Consider the following 11,501-nt stretch of genomic DNA (forward strand, 5'->3'; position numbering starts at 1 on the left):
TGCTGCTGCTGCTGCAGCTGCTGCTGCTGCAGCTGCTGCTGCTGCAGCTGCTGCTGCTGCCACTATCCTAGGCCTCTCTACGACGGTGCGAGCATTCTGCTGCAGCCGCCTGCAGCCGCAGCAAGATGCGGCGCTGTGCTGCTGCAAAGGTTAAGTGGTCTGCGCCGCTGCGGCCTCGACTTTGCTGCTTGGCAGCAGCAGCAGCAGCAGCAGCAGGTGCTGCTGCTGCTGCTGTTGCAGCTGCTGCCTCTCGTATGCCTTGGTGTAGGGCCGCATGGACAACGGAAAGCAGACCCTGCTGCTGCTGCGCAAGAGCTAAAGGTTTACTTTCTGCTGCAGTCTCTGTTTCAGCAGCAGCTGCTGCGGACTCCGTTCCAGCTGCTGCTGCTGCTGCTGCTGAAGGCAGCAGCAGCAGCGGGGACAGGCGGTGCCTCAGAAGGGAACTTAAGAAAGAAGGCAGTTCGCGCTGCACAAACACTCAAGACGCGTGCAGTATAGCTGCTGCTCGTCTTGCTGTGGAGCCAGAGTTGCTGCTGTTGCTGCTGCTGCTGCTGCTGCTGCTGCTGCCTCTGCTGCTGCTGCATGTGTCACTGTGCCTGCTGCCACTGCTGCTAAACCCCAGAGAGTCTTCTACAGCACGCATCTCACGCATATGACACTCATTTGTACGTGCACCTGCTGCTGCTGCTGTTGCTGCTGTTGCTGCTGTTGCTGTTGCTGCTGCTGCTGCTGCTGCTGCTGCTCTGTGGGTGTGGTCTTACCTGTTCCTCGCAGCTTGCTTCGTCGAGGTCCAGCAAGAAAGTGAAGAACAACAGCAGCATCTGCAACAGCAGCAACGAATTGCAGCAAGGGTTGACAATCAGCAGCAGCAGCAGAAGGACCAATAGCGCGCTAACACGTGCTGTTGCTGCTGCTGCTCTTCGTGTTGCTGTCGGTGCTGCTGCTGCTGCTGCCGCTTCTTCTGCTTGCGACTCTTCCTCGCCTGCGAGTTTCGATGTTGACCAACTGGCTGCTGCTGCTGCTGTTGCTGCTGCTGTTGCTGTTGCTGTGGCTGCTGCTGCTGCTGCTGCTGCTGTGGCAGTAACATGCATATGATATCTCTGAGATCGGCAGCGCTCCAAAGGCTCCTCAGCTCGTGTCCCATGCTGCTGCTTGGCTGCTGCTGCGACTGCTGGTCACTGTGCTGCTGCTGCTGCTGCTGCTGCTCTTGCAGCTGCTGCTGCAGCGCTTGCTGCTCCGCAAGCAACCGCTGCTGCTCCTCGTACAACGAACGGCAGTGCTGTTTGCTGCTTCTAGAGTGAAGCAACAACTGAGGCATTGCCTGAGCCTGCTGCTGCCGCTGCTGCTGCTGCTGCTGCTGCTGCTGCTGCGCCCCCTTGCTTGGCTGCTGCTTCCGAAGCTGCTGCTCGCTGCCCTGCACATCTGCTGCAGGAGCGTTTGCTGCTGCTGTTGCACCTCCAGCAGGAGCTCCCTTTGTCTGCTGCTGCAACTCCCACTCCTCCCAAGAACAAGCAGCTGCTGCAGGTGGAGCAGCAGCAGCAGCAGCAGCAGCAGCAGCAGCAGCAGCAGCAACCGGCTCTTGAACCAGAGGCGGCGGAGACCCCCGTCTAAATACCCTCGGCCTTGTTGCTGGCCACACGCCTGCTTCTGCTGCTGCAGCAAAAACAGCTGCTGCTGCTCTTTGGCCCCTCGTGCGGTGCCAGTCGGACGGGTTGCTGCTGCCGAAGATGCAACGGATACCCCCTTAATAGCTGCGTCGAGGAATGAACTCCAAGAAGGAGGTGCAGCAGGAACGCTGCCCAGCAGCAGACTCTGCAATAGAGGTTGCTTCCCTTGCTGCTGCTCTTGCTGCTGCTGCTCTTGCTGCTGTTTCCCTTGCCGCTGCTGCTCTTGCTGTTGTTGCTCTTGCTGCTGCTTCCCTTGCTGCTGCTGCTCTCGCTGCTGCTGCTCTCGCTGCCACTTCTGCTCCTGCTGCTGCTCTTGCTGCTGGTGCTCTTGCAGCTGCTGCTCCTGCTGCGGCTGCTCTTGCTGCTGCTGCTGCTGCTGCTGCTCCCGAGACTGCGTTTGCTGCTGTGGGAGAAGCTGCTCATGCTGCGCCTGCACCGCCATACTTACAGTGTCGCATATTTGCTGCTGCAGCTGTGGCACCTGAGGTGTCTGCTGCTCCGTCTCCCGTTGCTGCTGCTGCTGCTGCTGCTGCTGTTCCTCATGACGCTGCAGCTGCACTCCGGATGCTGCGCCTAATGTTGCTGCAGCAACTATCTGCTGCTGCTGCTGCTGCAGCAGATTGAGCCCTGCCTCGCAAGGCTGCTCCTGTGGCTGTTGTGTCGTCTGCTGCTGTTGCTGCTGCACTTGCAGCTGCGATTCTTGCGGCTGTTTTGGCTGCTGCGGTTCGTTTTGCTGCAGCGCCTGCCGTTGCTCCTGCTTCTGCAGCAGCACTTGCTGCTGCTGCTGCTGCTGCTGGCTAGCTGCGTGTCTATCAACGAGGAAATGGAAGGGCCCACGAACGCCGGCATTGCTGCTGCTGCTGCTGCTGCTCCTGCTGCACGGCCCGCTAACTCCTGATGGCTTTAGAGGATCTTGCTGCAGTCTTTGCTGCACTTGCTGTGGCAGCTGCAGCAAAGGACGCTCTGGCTGCACTTGCTGCTGCTGCTGCTGCTGCTGCTGCTGCTGCTCCTGAGCTTGGCTTCCTGCAGCTAGCCGCTGCATATGTGCCATGTGCTGCTGGATCTGCTGAACCTGCTGTTCCAATCCGCTCGGAGTTACTTGCTGCTGCGGCTGCTCTCGCTGCTGCTGCTGCTGCTGCTGCTGCTGCTGCTGCTGCTGCTGCAGGCCTGCTGCAGCCTCAGGCGGACTTGCTGTCCCCCAGGATATGACAAAGCTTTCATCTACCACGTTTTCTGCTGCTGCTGCTGCTGCATCTTTCTGCTGGAAAGCAGCAGCAGCAAACCCAGAGCGACCTTGCGCTGCAGCACCACGCAGCTGCTGCTGCGCCTGCTGCAGCAGCCCCGCAGCTGCCCCTATGAACCCCTCGTGCTGCTGCTGCTGCTGCTGCTGCGGCAGCTCATCTGCTGCAGAAGGAAGCTCCACATCGACGTCTACGTTGGAAGGCGGCAAGCGGCTGCTGCTGCTGCTGCTGCTGCTGCTGCTGCTGTTCCACAGCGGCAACAGCTGCAGCAGCCCCCTCCCAGTGCTCCCTTTGGCCTTTCTAGTTGGGAAACTGCTGGAGCTGCTGCTGCAGCTGGTTGTGCTGCCTGCTTTGTTGCTGCTGCTGCTGATGCCTGTCGCGTTGCTGCTGATGCTGCGCGTCTCACTGGGGGACCTCGAAGTAGCAGCAGCAGACAAAGGTGCTGCTGCTGCTGGCGCGGCTGACGCAGCAGCAGCAGCAGCTTGCAGCGGCACGGGTTGCGGCTCTACTTGCTGCAGCACAGCAGCAGCAGCATATCCTGCTGCTGCTGCTTCTGCTGCTGCTGCTGTTGTTGCTGCTGCAGGGTCTGCTGGTTCCAGGCCTGAAAGCGTCTCATCCCACCCTGGCAGCGGCAGGATTATGGCGTTGCTGCTACGGCTGCAGCTGCTGCTGCTGCCGCTCGCACCTGCTGCTGCTGCTGCTGCTGCTAGATTTGCTGCTGCTGCAGCCGCAGGAGGCGTGTTACTCTCCGAGATAAGAAGAGCATTGGGAGCAGCAAAAGAAGAACTCTCGAGCCAGTTCTGCTGCTGCCGCTGCTGTTGCTGCTGCTGCTGCTGTTGCTGCTGCTGCTGAAGTTGCTGCTGCTCCTTCAGAAACTGCTGCTGCGGCAACTGATGCGCTCCGTGGCTGTTTCCAGCAGCATCTGCTGCTTGAGCTGCAGTGATGTTGCAGGGCTTGCCGCTGCTGCTGCTGCTGCTGCTACTGCTGCTGCTGCTGCTGCTGCCGCTGCTACTGCTGCTGCTGCTGCTGCTGCTGCCGTCATCATCAGACATTTCTTCTTCAAAAGAAAAGAAAAATGAACGTAGGTTCGACTCAAGGGCTTGCTGCTGTCTGTCTTCGTATTCGAGCTGCAGCTGCTGCTGCTGCTGCTGCAGTTGCTGCTGCTGCTCTTGCTCCTGGCGCATTCGCTCTTCAGCTTCTGCTTGCTGCTGCAGCTGCAGCTGCTCCTCTTCCAGCCGCGCCAGCAGCTCGCGTTGCTGCTGCGCGAAACGCTGCAGCAGCAGCTGCTGCTTGCGTGGATTGTTCCCAAAGGAAGGCTGACACTGCAGCAGCTCCTGAAGCTGCTGCTGTTGCTGCAGCAGCAGCGCGTGCAACTGTTCTGGCTGCTGCTGCTGCTGCTGCAATCCCCCGCAACCAACATCGGGCGCTTGCTGCTGCTGCTGCTGTTGCAGCTGCCACGTTGCTGCTGCTTCGAACTCTGTGACATCTTCTACTGTCGCTGAAGTGCTGCACCTCCTAGAGGCAGCAGCTGAGGCTGGCCTCCCTGCTGCAGCAGCAGCAGCAGCAGCAGGACAAACAGCAACCTCTGGTTGCGCTTGTGCAGCAGCAGCAGCTTGTGCTGCAGCTGCTGCGGCTGCGAGGCTTGCTGCGTCTCTAACTGCTGACAGACTCTCCGGCGCTGCTGCTGCGGCTCCTGCCGCTGCTGCTGCTCCGTTTGGTGATGCTGCTGCATCTGCTGCTGCTCCCTCTGAGCCACCTAGTTGCTCCCTACTTGCGTCACCTGCTGCTGCTGCTGCTGCTGATGCTGCTCTGTTCCGCGTCGCAGCGGGCTGGACTGCATGCGCTGCTCTTGCTGCTGCTGCTGCTCTTGCTGCATGCGTTGCCTCGTATGCAGCTCCTGCTGCTGCTGCTCTGGCGTTTGCGCGCGCAGCAGCATCTGCAGCAGCAGTCGCTGCAGCAGCAAGTGTTGTCGTGCTCACTGCAACAGGAGCAGCTGCAGCAGCAGCCGCTGCAGCAGCAGCAAGAGCAGCAGCAGTTAGTCCCTCCCCAGCAGTGCCGCTGCCGTGCTGCTGCAGCAGCCGATGTGCTTCTTCTTCTTCTTGTCGGTACTGCTGCTGCTGCTGCCGCTGCTCCTGCTGTATGCGCAGCAGCTGCTCCTGCTGCTGCCGAGCCAACTCCTCGTGCTGCTGCAGCATCTGCTGCTCCTGCTGCTGCTGCTGCTGCTGCTGCCGCCGCCTTCCAGCAAATATGCTGCTAAATAAAGCAGCAGCATGCATGGGGTCGCTGCGGAACCCCACAGAGCTGCCTGTACACCTCAACTCCGAGTCTGGGCAGCACTGCTGCAGCAAATGTTGCTGCAGTGGCTGCTGCTGCTGCTGCTGCTGCAGCTGCTGCTGCCACCCTGCTGCAGTGAACAGGAACTGTTTTAAGAGCTTCAGCAGCTGCACAAGTGGCGGCATGGACTCACATGGGTCGCAAGTCCTATCATGCTTGCTGCTGCTGCTGCTGCTGCTGCTGCTGCTGCTGCTGCTGCTGCTGCTGCTGCTGGTAACTGCTGCCCAGGACGGCAATGGGACAAATTCTTCAAGGCTGCAAATACGGCCCTCGCCTGTGTTGCTGCAGTTGCTGCTGCTGCCGTTTGTGATGCTGTTGCTGTTGTCGCTGCTGCTGCTGCTGCTGTTTCTGCTGCTGCTGTTTCTGCTGCTGCTGCAGGAGATGCGCACACCAGAAAGCCGCCTAAATGCAATTGTTGAACGCGTCTTACCGCAGCTGTTGCTGCTGCTGTTGATACTTGTGCTGCTGCTGCTGCTGCTGCTGCTGCTGCTGCTTGTGCCGCGACAGATACTAATGCAAATGCCTTCAAGAGACTCCAGCACATGAGCGCTGCTCCCGCTGCCGCTCTCGCTGCTACTGCTGCTGCTGCTGCTGCTGCTGTCACTGCTGCTGCTGCAGCTGCTGCTGCTGCCGACAGCTGACCCGAAGAAGACGCAGGACCCACAAGCAATCACCAGGGGACCCGGAAATCTGCAGCAGCAGCAGCAGCAACCGCACAATGAAACAGCAGCAGCAGCGCCATTGCAGATTCTTGCAGCAGCAGCAGCATCAGCAGTAGCAGCAGCAGCGGCATCAGCAGCAGCAGCAGCAGCAGCAGCAGCAGCAGCAACACCAAGAGCAGGCCCGGACACCAACTGCAGTAAGCAAAGGCCACAGGAAAGTGAGCAGCAGCACCGGCAACAGCAGCAACGGCACAACAGCAGCGAGAGCAGCCAACACAAGAGCACAAGCAGCAGCAGCAGCAGCAGCAGCAGCAGCAGCAACAGCAGCAGCAGCAACACAGGCAGGCTAGTTAGCTCACATTTGTCCCTTTGAAAACCGCCCCAGAACGAAGGATGCAGAAGATTCCGAGCAGCAGCAGCAGCAGCTGCTGCTGCCGCTGCTGCTGCTGCTGCTGCTGCTGCTGCTGCTGCTGCTTGGGTGCAGCAGCAAACCCAGCTGCACGCCCCAGCCATCCTGGCAGTCTTCCCTCCACGAGCCGCCACGGAGCAGCAACCGCTTTGCTGCATGCTGCAGCTGCTGCTGCTGCTCATGCTGCTGCTGCTCTTGTTGCTGCTGCTGCTGCTGCTGCTGCTGCTGCTGCTGCACGTCCATTCCCAAGCCGCAGCGCAACCCTGCAGACCATTCGCCGCCAAACGCATGCAGCAGCAGCTGCTGCTGCTGCTGCTTCTGCTGCTCCTCATTCCTGCTGCTGAGGCAGGCATCGGGCCCCGCTGCAGAAGCTGCTGCTGCTGCTGTCTCAACTACAGCTGCCACACCTGCAGCAACGCAATCCCCGCAGCAGCAGCTGCTGCTGCTGCAGCTGCTGCTGTTGCTGCTGCTAAAACGGCGCGCAGAGACACTCAAGCCATCGTCTCCATCTCCTTCGCAGCTGCTGCTGCTGCTGCTGAAGCTGCTGCTGCTTCTGCTGCAGCTGCTCCCGCAGCTGCTCCGGCCTCTGACATCGGTGCTGTCGCTCCAAGCAGCATCTGTGCTGCTGCTGCTGTCGCTGTTGCTGCTGCTGCTGCTGCTGCTTCTGCTGCTGCCAATGCGGCGGCTGCAGCGCTTTGAGCAGTAATATCCCACGCCATTCCTAAGCAGCAGGCCTTGCTGCAGCTGCTGCTGCTCATCTGCCTGCAGCAGAGGGGCCCCTGGAGCAGCAGCAGCAATAGCAGCAGCAGCTGCAACAGCAGCAGCATCCGCAGCTCCTGCTTGGGGTGCTGCAGCAAGCTGCAGCAGCTCATCAGAGACCCAGCGAGGGAAGCCCTGAGCAGCAGCAGGGTCACTGCTGCTGCTGCTGCGGCTGCTGCAGCACTTGCTGCTGCTGCTGTGGTTGTTGCTGCTGTTGCTGCTGCTGCTGCTGCTAAAACTAGGGTGCGCAGAATCCAGCTGCTGCGGCAGCAGCAGCAAGCAGCCGCCCGTGTAGAAGCCCCCCAGGTCAAACTTCAGCTGGAGCGCATGCAGCAGCAGCAACAGCAGCAGCAACAGCAGCAGCAACAGCAGCAGCAACAGCAGCAGCAATTAAACGGGAAGCCCGCAACAGCAGTACAGACATCAGCAGCAGCAGCAAATTCACCTTCACGGATTGATGCGGAAGCCTAGAGCGACAGCAGCAGCAAATGGCACCACCAGCTGCAGAAACAGCAGCAGCTGCTGCTGCTGCAGCAACCACTGCAACAGCAGCAACAGCAGCAGCAGCAGCAGCGGAGGCAGCAGCAACACGGATGCTCTTACGTGTGAGTGGCACCGCAGCAACTTAAAACCTTGGTCCTGGCAGCCATTTGTTCCGTTGCTCGAGTTGCAGCCGCTGCTGCTGCTGCTGCTGCTGCTGCTGCTGCTGCTGCTGCTCTCCAGCGGGGAAGGGCTGGTGTGGGAAGCAGCCAGAGCAGCAGAAGCGTTTGCTGCGTCAGCAGCAGCACAACCGTTCACGCTGCTGCGGCTATCCGAGCAGCAGTTGCTGCTGCTGCTGCTGCTGCTGCTGCTGCTGGCTGCAGCAGACCCCAGATTCGCAGCTGCAGCAGGAGACTGTTTTGCTTTTAGGCGCCCTCTGCTGCTGTTCCCGCTGCTGCTGCTGCCTTGGCCGCTGCTGCCGTTGCATGTGTTGCTGCTGCTGCTGCTGCTGCTGCTCGCGGGCACAGATTTAGGTCGAGGCCGTCTCATCCTTGCTGCGCCGCTCGTACAAGCAGCAGCAGGAGCAGCAGCAGCAACACGGAGCAGCAGCAGCAGCAACACGGAGTAGCAGCAGCAGCAGCAGCAGCAGCAGCCTTGCCAGGTTTACGCGGGACACCAGTGGCTTTTCCCACGTAGGTAACCCTGCTGCAGCAGCTGCTGCAGCAGCAGCTGAAGTTGCTGCTCGGAATTATCTGTTGCCGTTCGGCTGCAGCCTTAGCATTGCTGCTGCTGCTGCTGCTGCTGCTGCTGCTGCTTCATCAGAACGGCTGCAGCAGCTGCTGCAGCAGCTGCAGCAGGTGTGCTGGTGAAGACTTCGTATGTGTTCAGGCGAGGTGAAGCAGGTCAGCAGTGCGTAGTTGTATTGCTGCTGCTGCTGCTGCTGCTGCTGCTGCTGCAGCTGCGACTGGCGATGAGGCTGTAGCTTCAGCTCTATCCGCTATTTGCGCCTTTTCCGCAGCTGTTGCTGTTGCTGTCGGCGTTGCTGTTGCTGCTGCTGCTGCTGCTGCTGCTGCTGGCGCAGCAGCAGCGGGAGTGTCGGTTCCGGGCGAAGTTGCGCCGAGCTGCGCAGCTCGTGAGGTTGCTGCTGCAGCAAAGCAATTGTTAATTGCTGCTGAGTTATTAATTTGAATTTTCTTTTATTTAAAACCAAATAAACTCCTTTTCGAAGAGTTTTCCCCGCAGTTTCCCTCCCGAGGCTGCAGCCAGGGGCCCCCGGGGGCCCCCAGAGCCGCCACAGGGTCCTGGGTCTCGGCGTTGTAGGTCGAGTTTGTTTGGATTCCTTTTATTTTGAATTTATAAAAACAAAATGCAAAATTGCATTTAAATAAATAATTATTTATTCAAATAAATAAATATTAATCCCAGATTGACCTGCCCAGGCGCCCAGGGCCCCCGCACTGAGCAGCAGCCAGTGAGAGAAGCAGCAGCAGAATCTATTCCGCGGAAAATAAACTTCTAAATGTGCAATAAGGGCAAAATTTAGCAGCAAAACTCAATTTGAATTTGCTGCTGCTGCTGCTGCTGCTGCTGCTGCTGCTGCTGCTGCTGCTGCTTCTCGCGGTCATTTTCATTGAGCAGCGGTGCTGCAGCGTTGGCCCAGGTGGCTATACACCCGATTTTTGTGCTTTGTTTCTTTTTATTTTTATTTTTATTTTTATTTTATTTTTAATTAAAGAAAAACTTCACAAAAAAGACATTAGAGGCCCTCTGGTTTCGCAGGTGAAGTGGTTGTGGCTGTGGCTGGCAGCTAAGTGCTGCAACAAAGGAATACGCAAATAATATATAAAACCACAAGATTTGGGTCTCTTTTAAATGCAAAAAAACTATTTAAATCTAAATGCATGCATTTAAAAGACATTTGGGGCTTCAAGGCCTTCAAAAGACCTTCTTGGGGCACCAAATATCCCGAAAAGGTCTTCTAGACAGATATTTCAAGCGCAGCAGCGCAGCAGCACGAAGTCTGCATGCAGCTCCGCAGCAGCACAGAGACTCAGGCATAATTTCCTTGTCTTCTGCAGCTGCAGCAGTTGCTCTGCAGCAGCAGCAGTGGCTGCAGCAGCAGCAGCAGCAGCTGCTGCTGCTCTACATCTTCTGCTGCTCTCGGGAGCAGCAGAAAGTCGCAAGCAGCAGCAGGCCTCTGCAGCAGTCTGGGCGTTCGTGCTGCTGCTGCTGCTGCTGCTGCTGCTGCTGCTGCTTCGCAGCTGCCGGCCTGTGGCCCGTGTTTAATATTTCTTTTTTGAATTTAAATCAAATGGAGTTAAATTAATGTTTTAAAACCCTTTCTTTTGTCTATCAGAAGTATGTTCAGGACATTTGATTAAAGATTCATTTTTGTTTTAATTTAAAGATAATTTGCATGCATTTTAATTTAAATTTATTCCAAGTGCTGCATGCAAAGAAAGCTGCAGAGCCAGTTGGCCGTGGCTTTGCTGCCAGCCACGGGGCCATAATAATAATAATAATAATAATAATAATAATAATAATAATAATAATAATAATAATAATAATAATAATAATGATTATAGTAATAATAATAATAATAAATGAATAGTAATAGTAATAATAATGGGGATAATAATAATAATAATACTAATAATAGTAATAATGGTGACAAAAATAATAATAATAACAATAATAAAAATAATAGTGATAATAATAGTAATATAATAATAATAATAATGAATGAATGATAATAATAGTAATAATAATAACAATACTAATGATAATAATAATAATAATAACAATAATAAAAATAATAGTGATAATAATAGTAATATAATAATAATAATAATAATAAATGAATGATGTAGCCCCACAAGCATGGCCAAATCATTTATTTATTGTTTATTATTATATTATTACAATTATGGCCCCACAAGTATGGCTAAGCCATTTATTTACTATTGTTTTATTATTATTATTATTATTAATATTATTATTATTATTATTATTATTATTATTATCATTATTATTATTATCATTATTATTACTATTATTATTATTATTATTATTATTATTATTATTATTATTATTATTATTATTATTGTTATTATGGCAAATCTGCTGCCACTTAAACTGCCACAGTCTGCAGTGCAAATGGCTGCAAGGCCCGAAATATGAAATTTGTTTTTTTTAAATAAAAAGAAATTAAATTAATAAAAATTAATAAAGGGCTTTAAATGCAGAAGAACTGTTCTTTAAGGCGTGCTTGAAGTGGAAATAAAAGAGGAAAGTTTAAAAATTTGAAGCAAAAAAGCAATTTAGTTTGAAATTTAAAAAATAAATGTTTAATATTTGAAGTTTAAAAGCAATTTAGTTCCAAATTTCGAGCTTTTTGCGGAAGCTGAAGAAGACGAAGTTTCTCTGTCTTCTTTTGATGTTAATGAAATCTCTGGGCCTTTTTCGCAGTTTTTCTGGCAATTAAAGTAAATAAAAACATGAAGAGGATTTATATATTCATTTAAAGTCCAAAAAGAAGACAAAAATTCAAAAAACTTTCAAAAGATTCCCCAGAAATGCAGCATCATGAAACAGCCAACTTGAATTTGCTGCGGCCAACTTGTGGGGCTGCATGCATTCAATTGGCCTAATCGGAATTTCTTTTCGACAAAATATGTCAATTTTGGTCTTCAACTTGTGCATGCACACATGTATATATATATTACACATTATACACTTGTATAGACATATATATATATATATATATAATACATATATATATATATATGCATAGTTGTATATACATGCGTATATGTATATATATACACATATATATACACTTGTATATACACGTATATATATATATATATATGTGTACATACTTGTGAATACACTTACATATATATATATATATATATATATATATATATATATATATATATATATATAT

At 53.5% G+C, this 11,501-nt stretch overlaps 2 protein-coding genes across 2 annotated transcripts; one reads left to right on the forward strand and one right to left on the reverse strand.

Annotated features, from left to right (window-relative positions):
- Positions 1 to 125: 125 nt before the first annotated feature.
- ENH_00065080 (hypothetical protein) lies at positions 126 to 1,095 on the forward strand (the record flags this gene model as incomplete). Its single annotated transcript, XM_013577265.1, has 2 exons — positions 126 to 466; positions 762 to 1,095. 2 exons carry the CDS (start codon positions 126 to 128, stop codon positions 1,093 to 1,095), a joined length of 675 nt encoding a protein of 224 aa, XP_013432719.1.
- A 33-nt stretch (positions 1,096 to 1,128) lies between these two features.
- On the reverse strand, positions 1,129 to 8,101 carry ENH_00065090 (hypothetical protein, conserved; the record flags this gene model as incomplete). Its single annotated transcript, XM_013577266.1, has 3 exons — positions 1,129 to 5,932; positions 6,264 to 7,390; positions 7,676 to 8,101. The coding sequence occupies 3 exons, from the start codon at positions 8,099 to 8,101 to the stop codon at positions 1,129 to 1,131; spliced, it is 6,357 nt and encodes a 2,118-aa protein (XP_013432720.1).
- Between the last annotated feature and the right edge of the window lie 3,400 nt (positions 8,102 to 11,501).

The sequence above is a fragment of the Eimeria necatrix genome, genomic scaffold, assembly GCF_000499385.1.
Source record: "Eimeria necatrix Houghton genomic scaffold, Enh_scaff59, whole genome shotgun sequence".
NCBI lineage: Eukaryota > Apicomplexa > Conoidasida > Eucoccidiorida > Eimeriidae > Eimeria > Eimeria necatrix.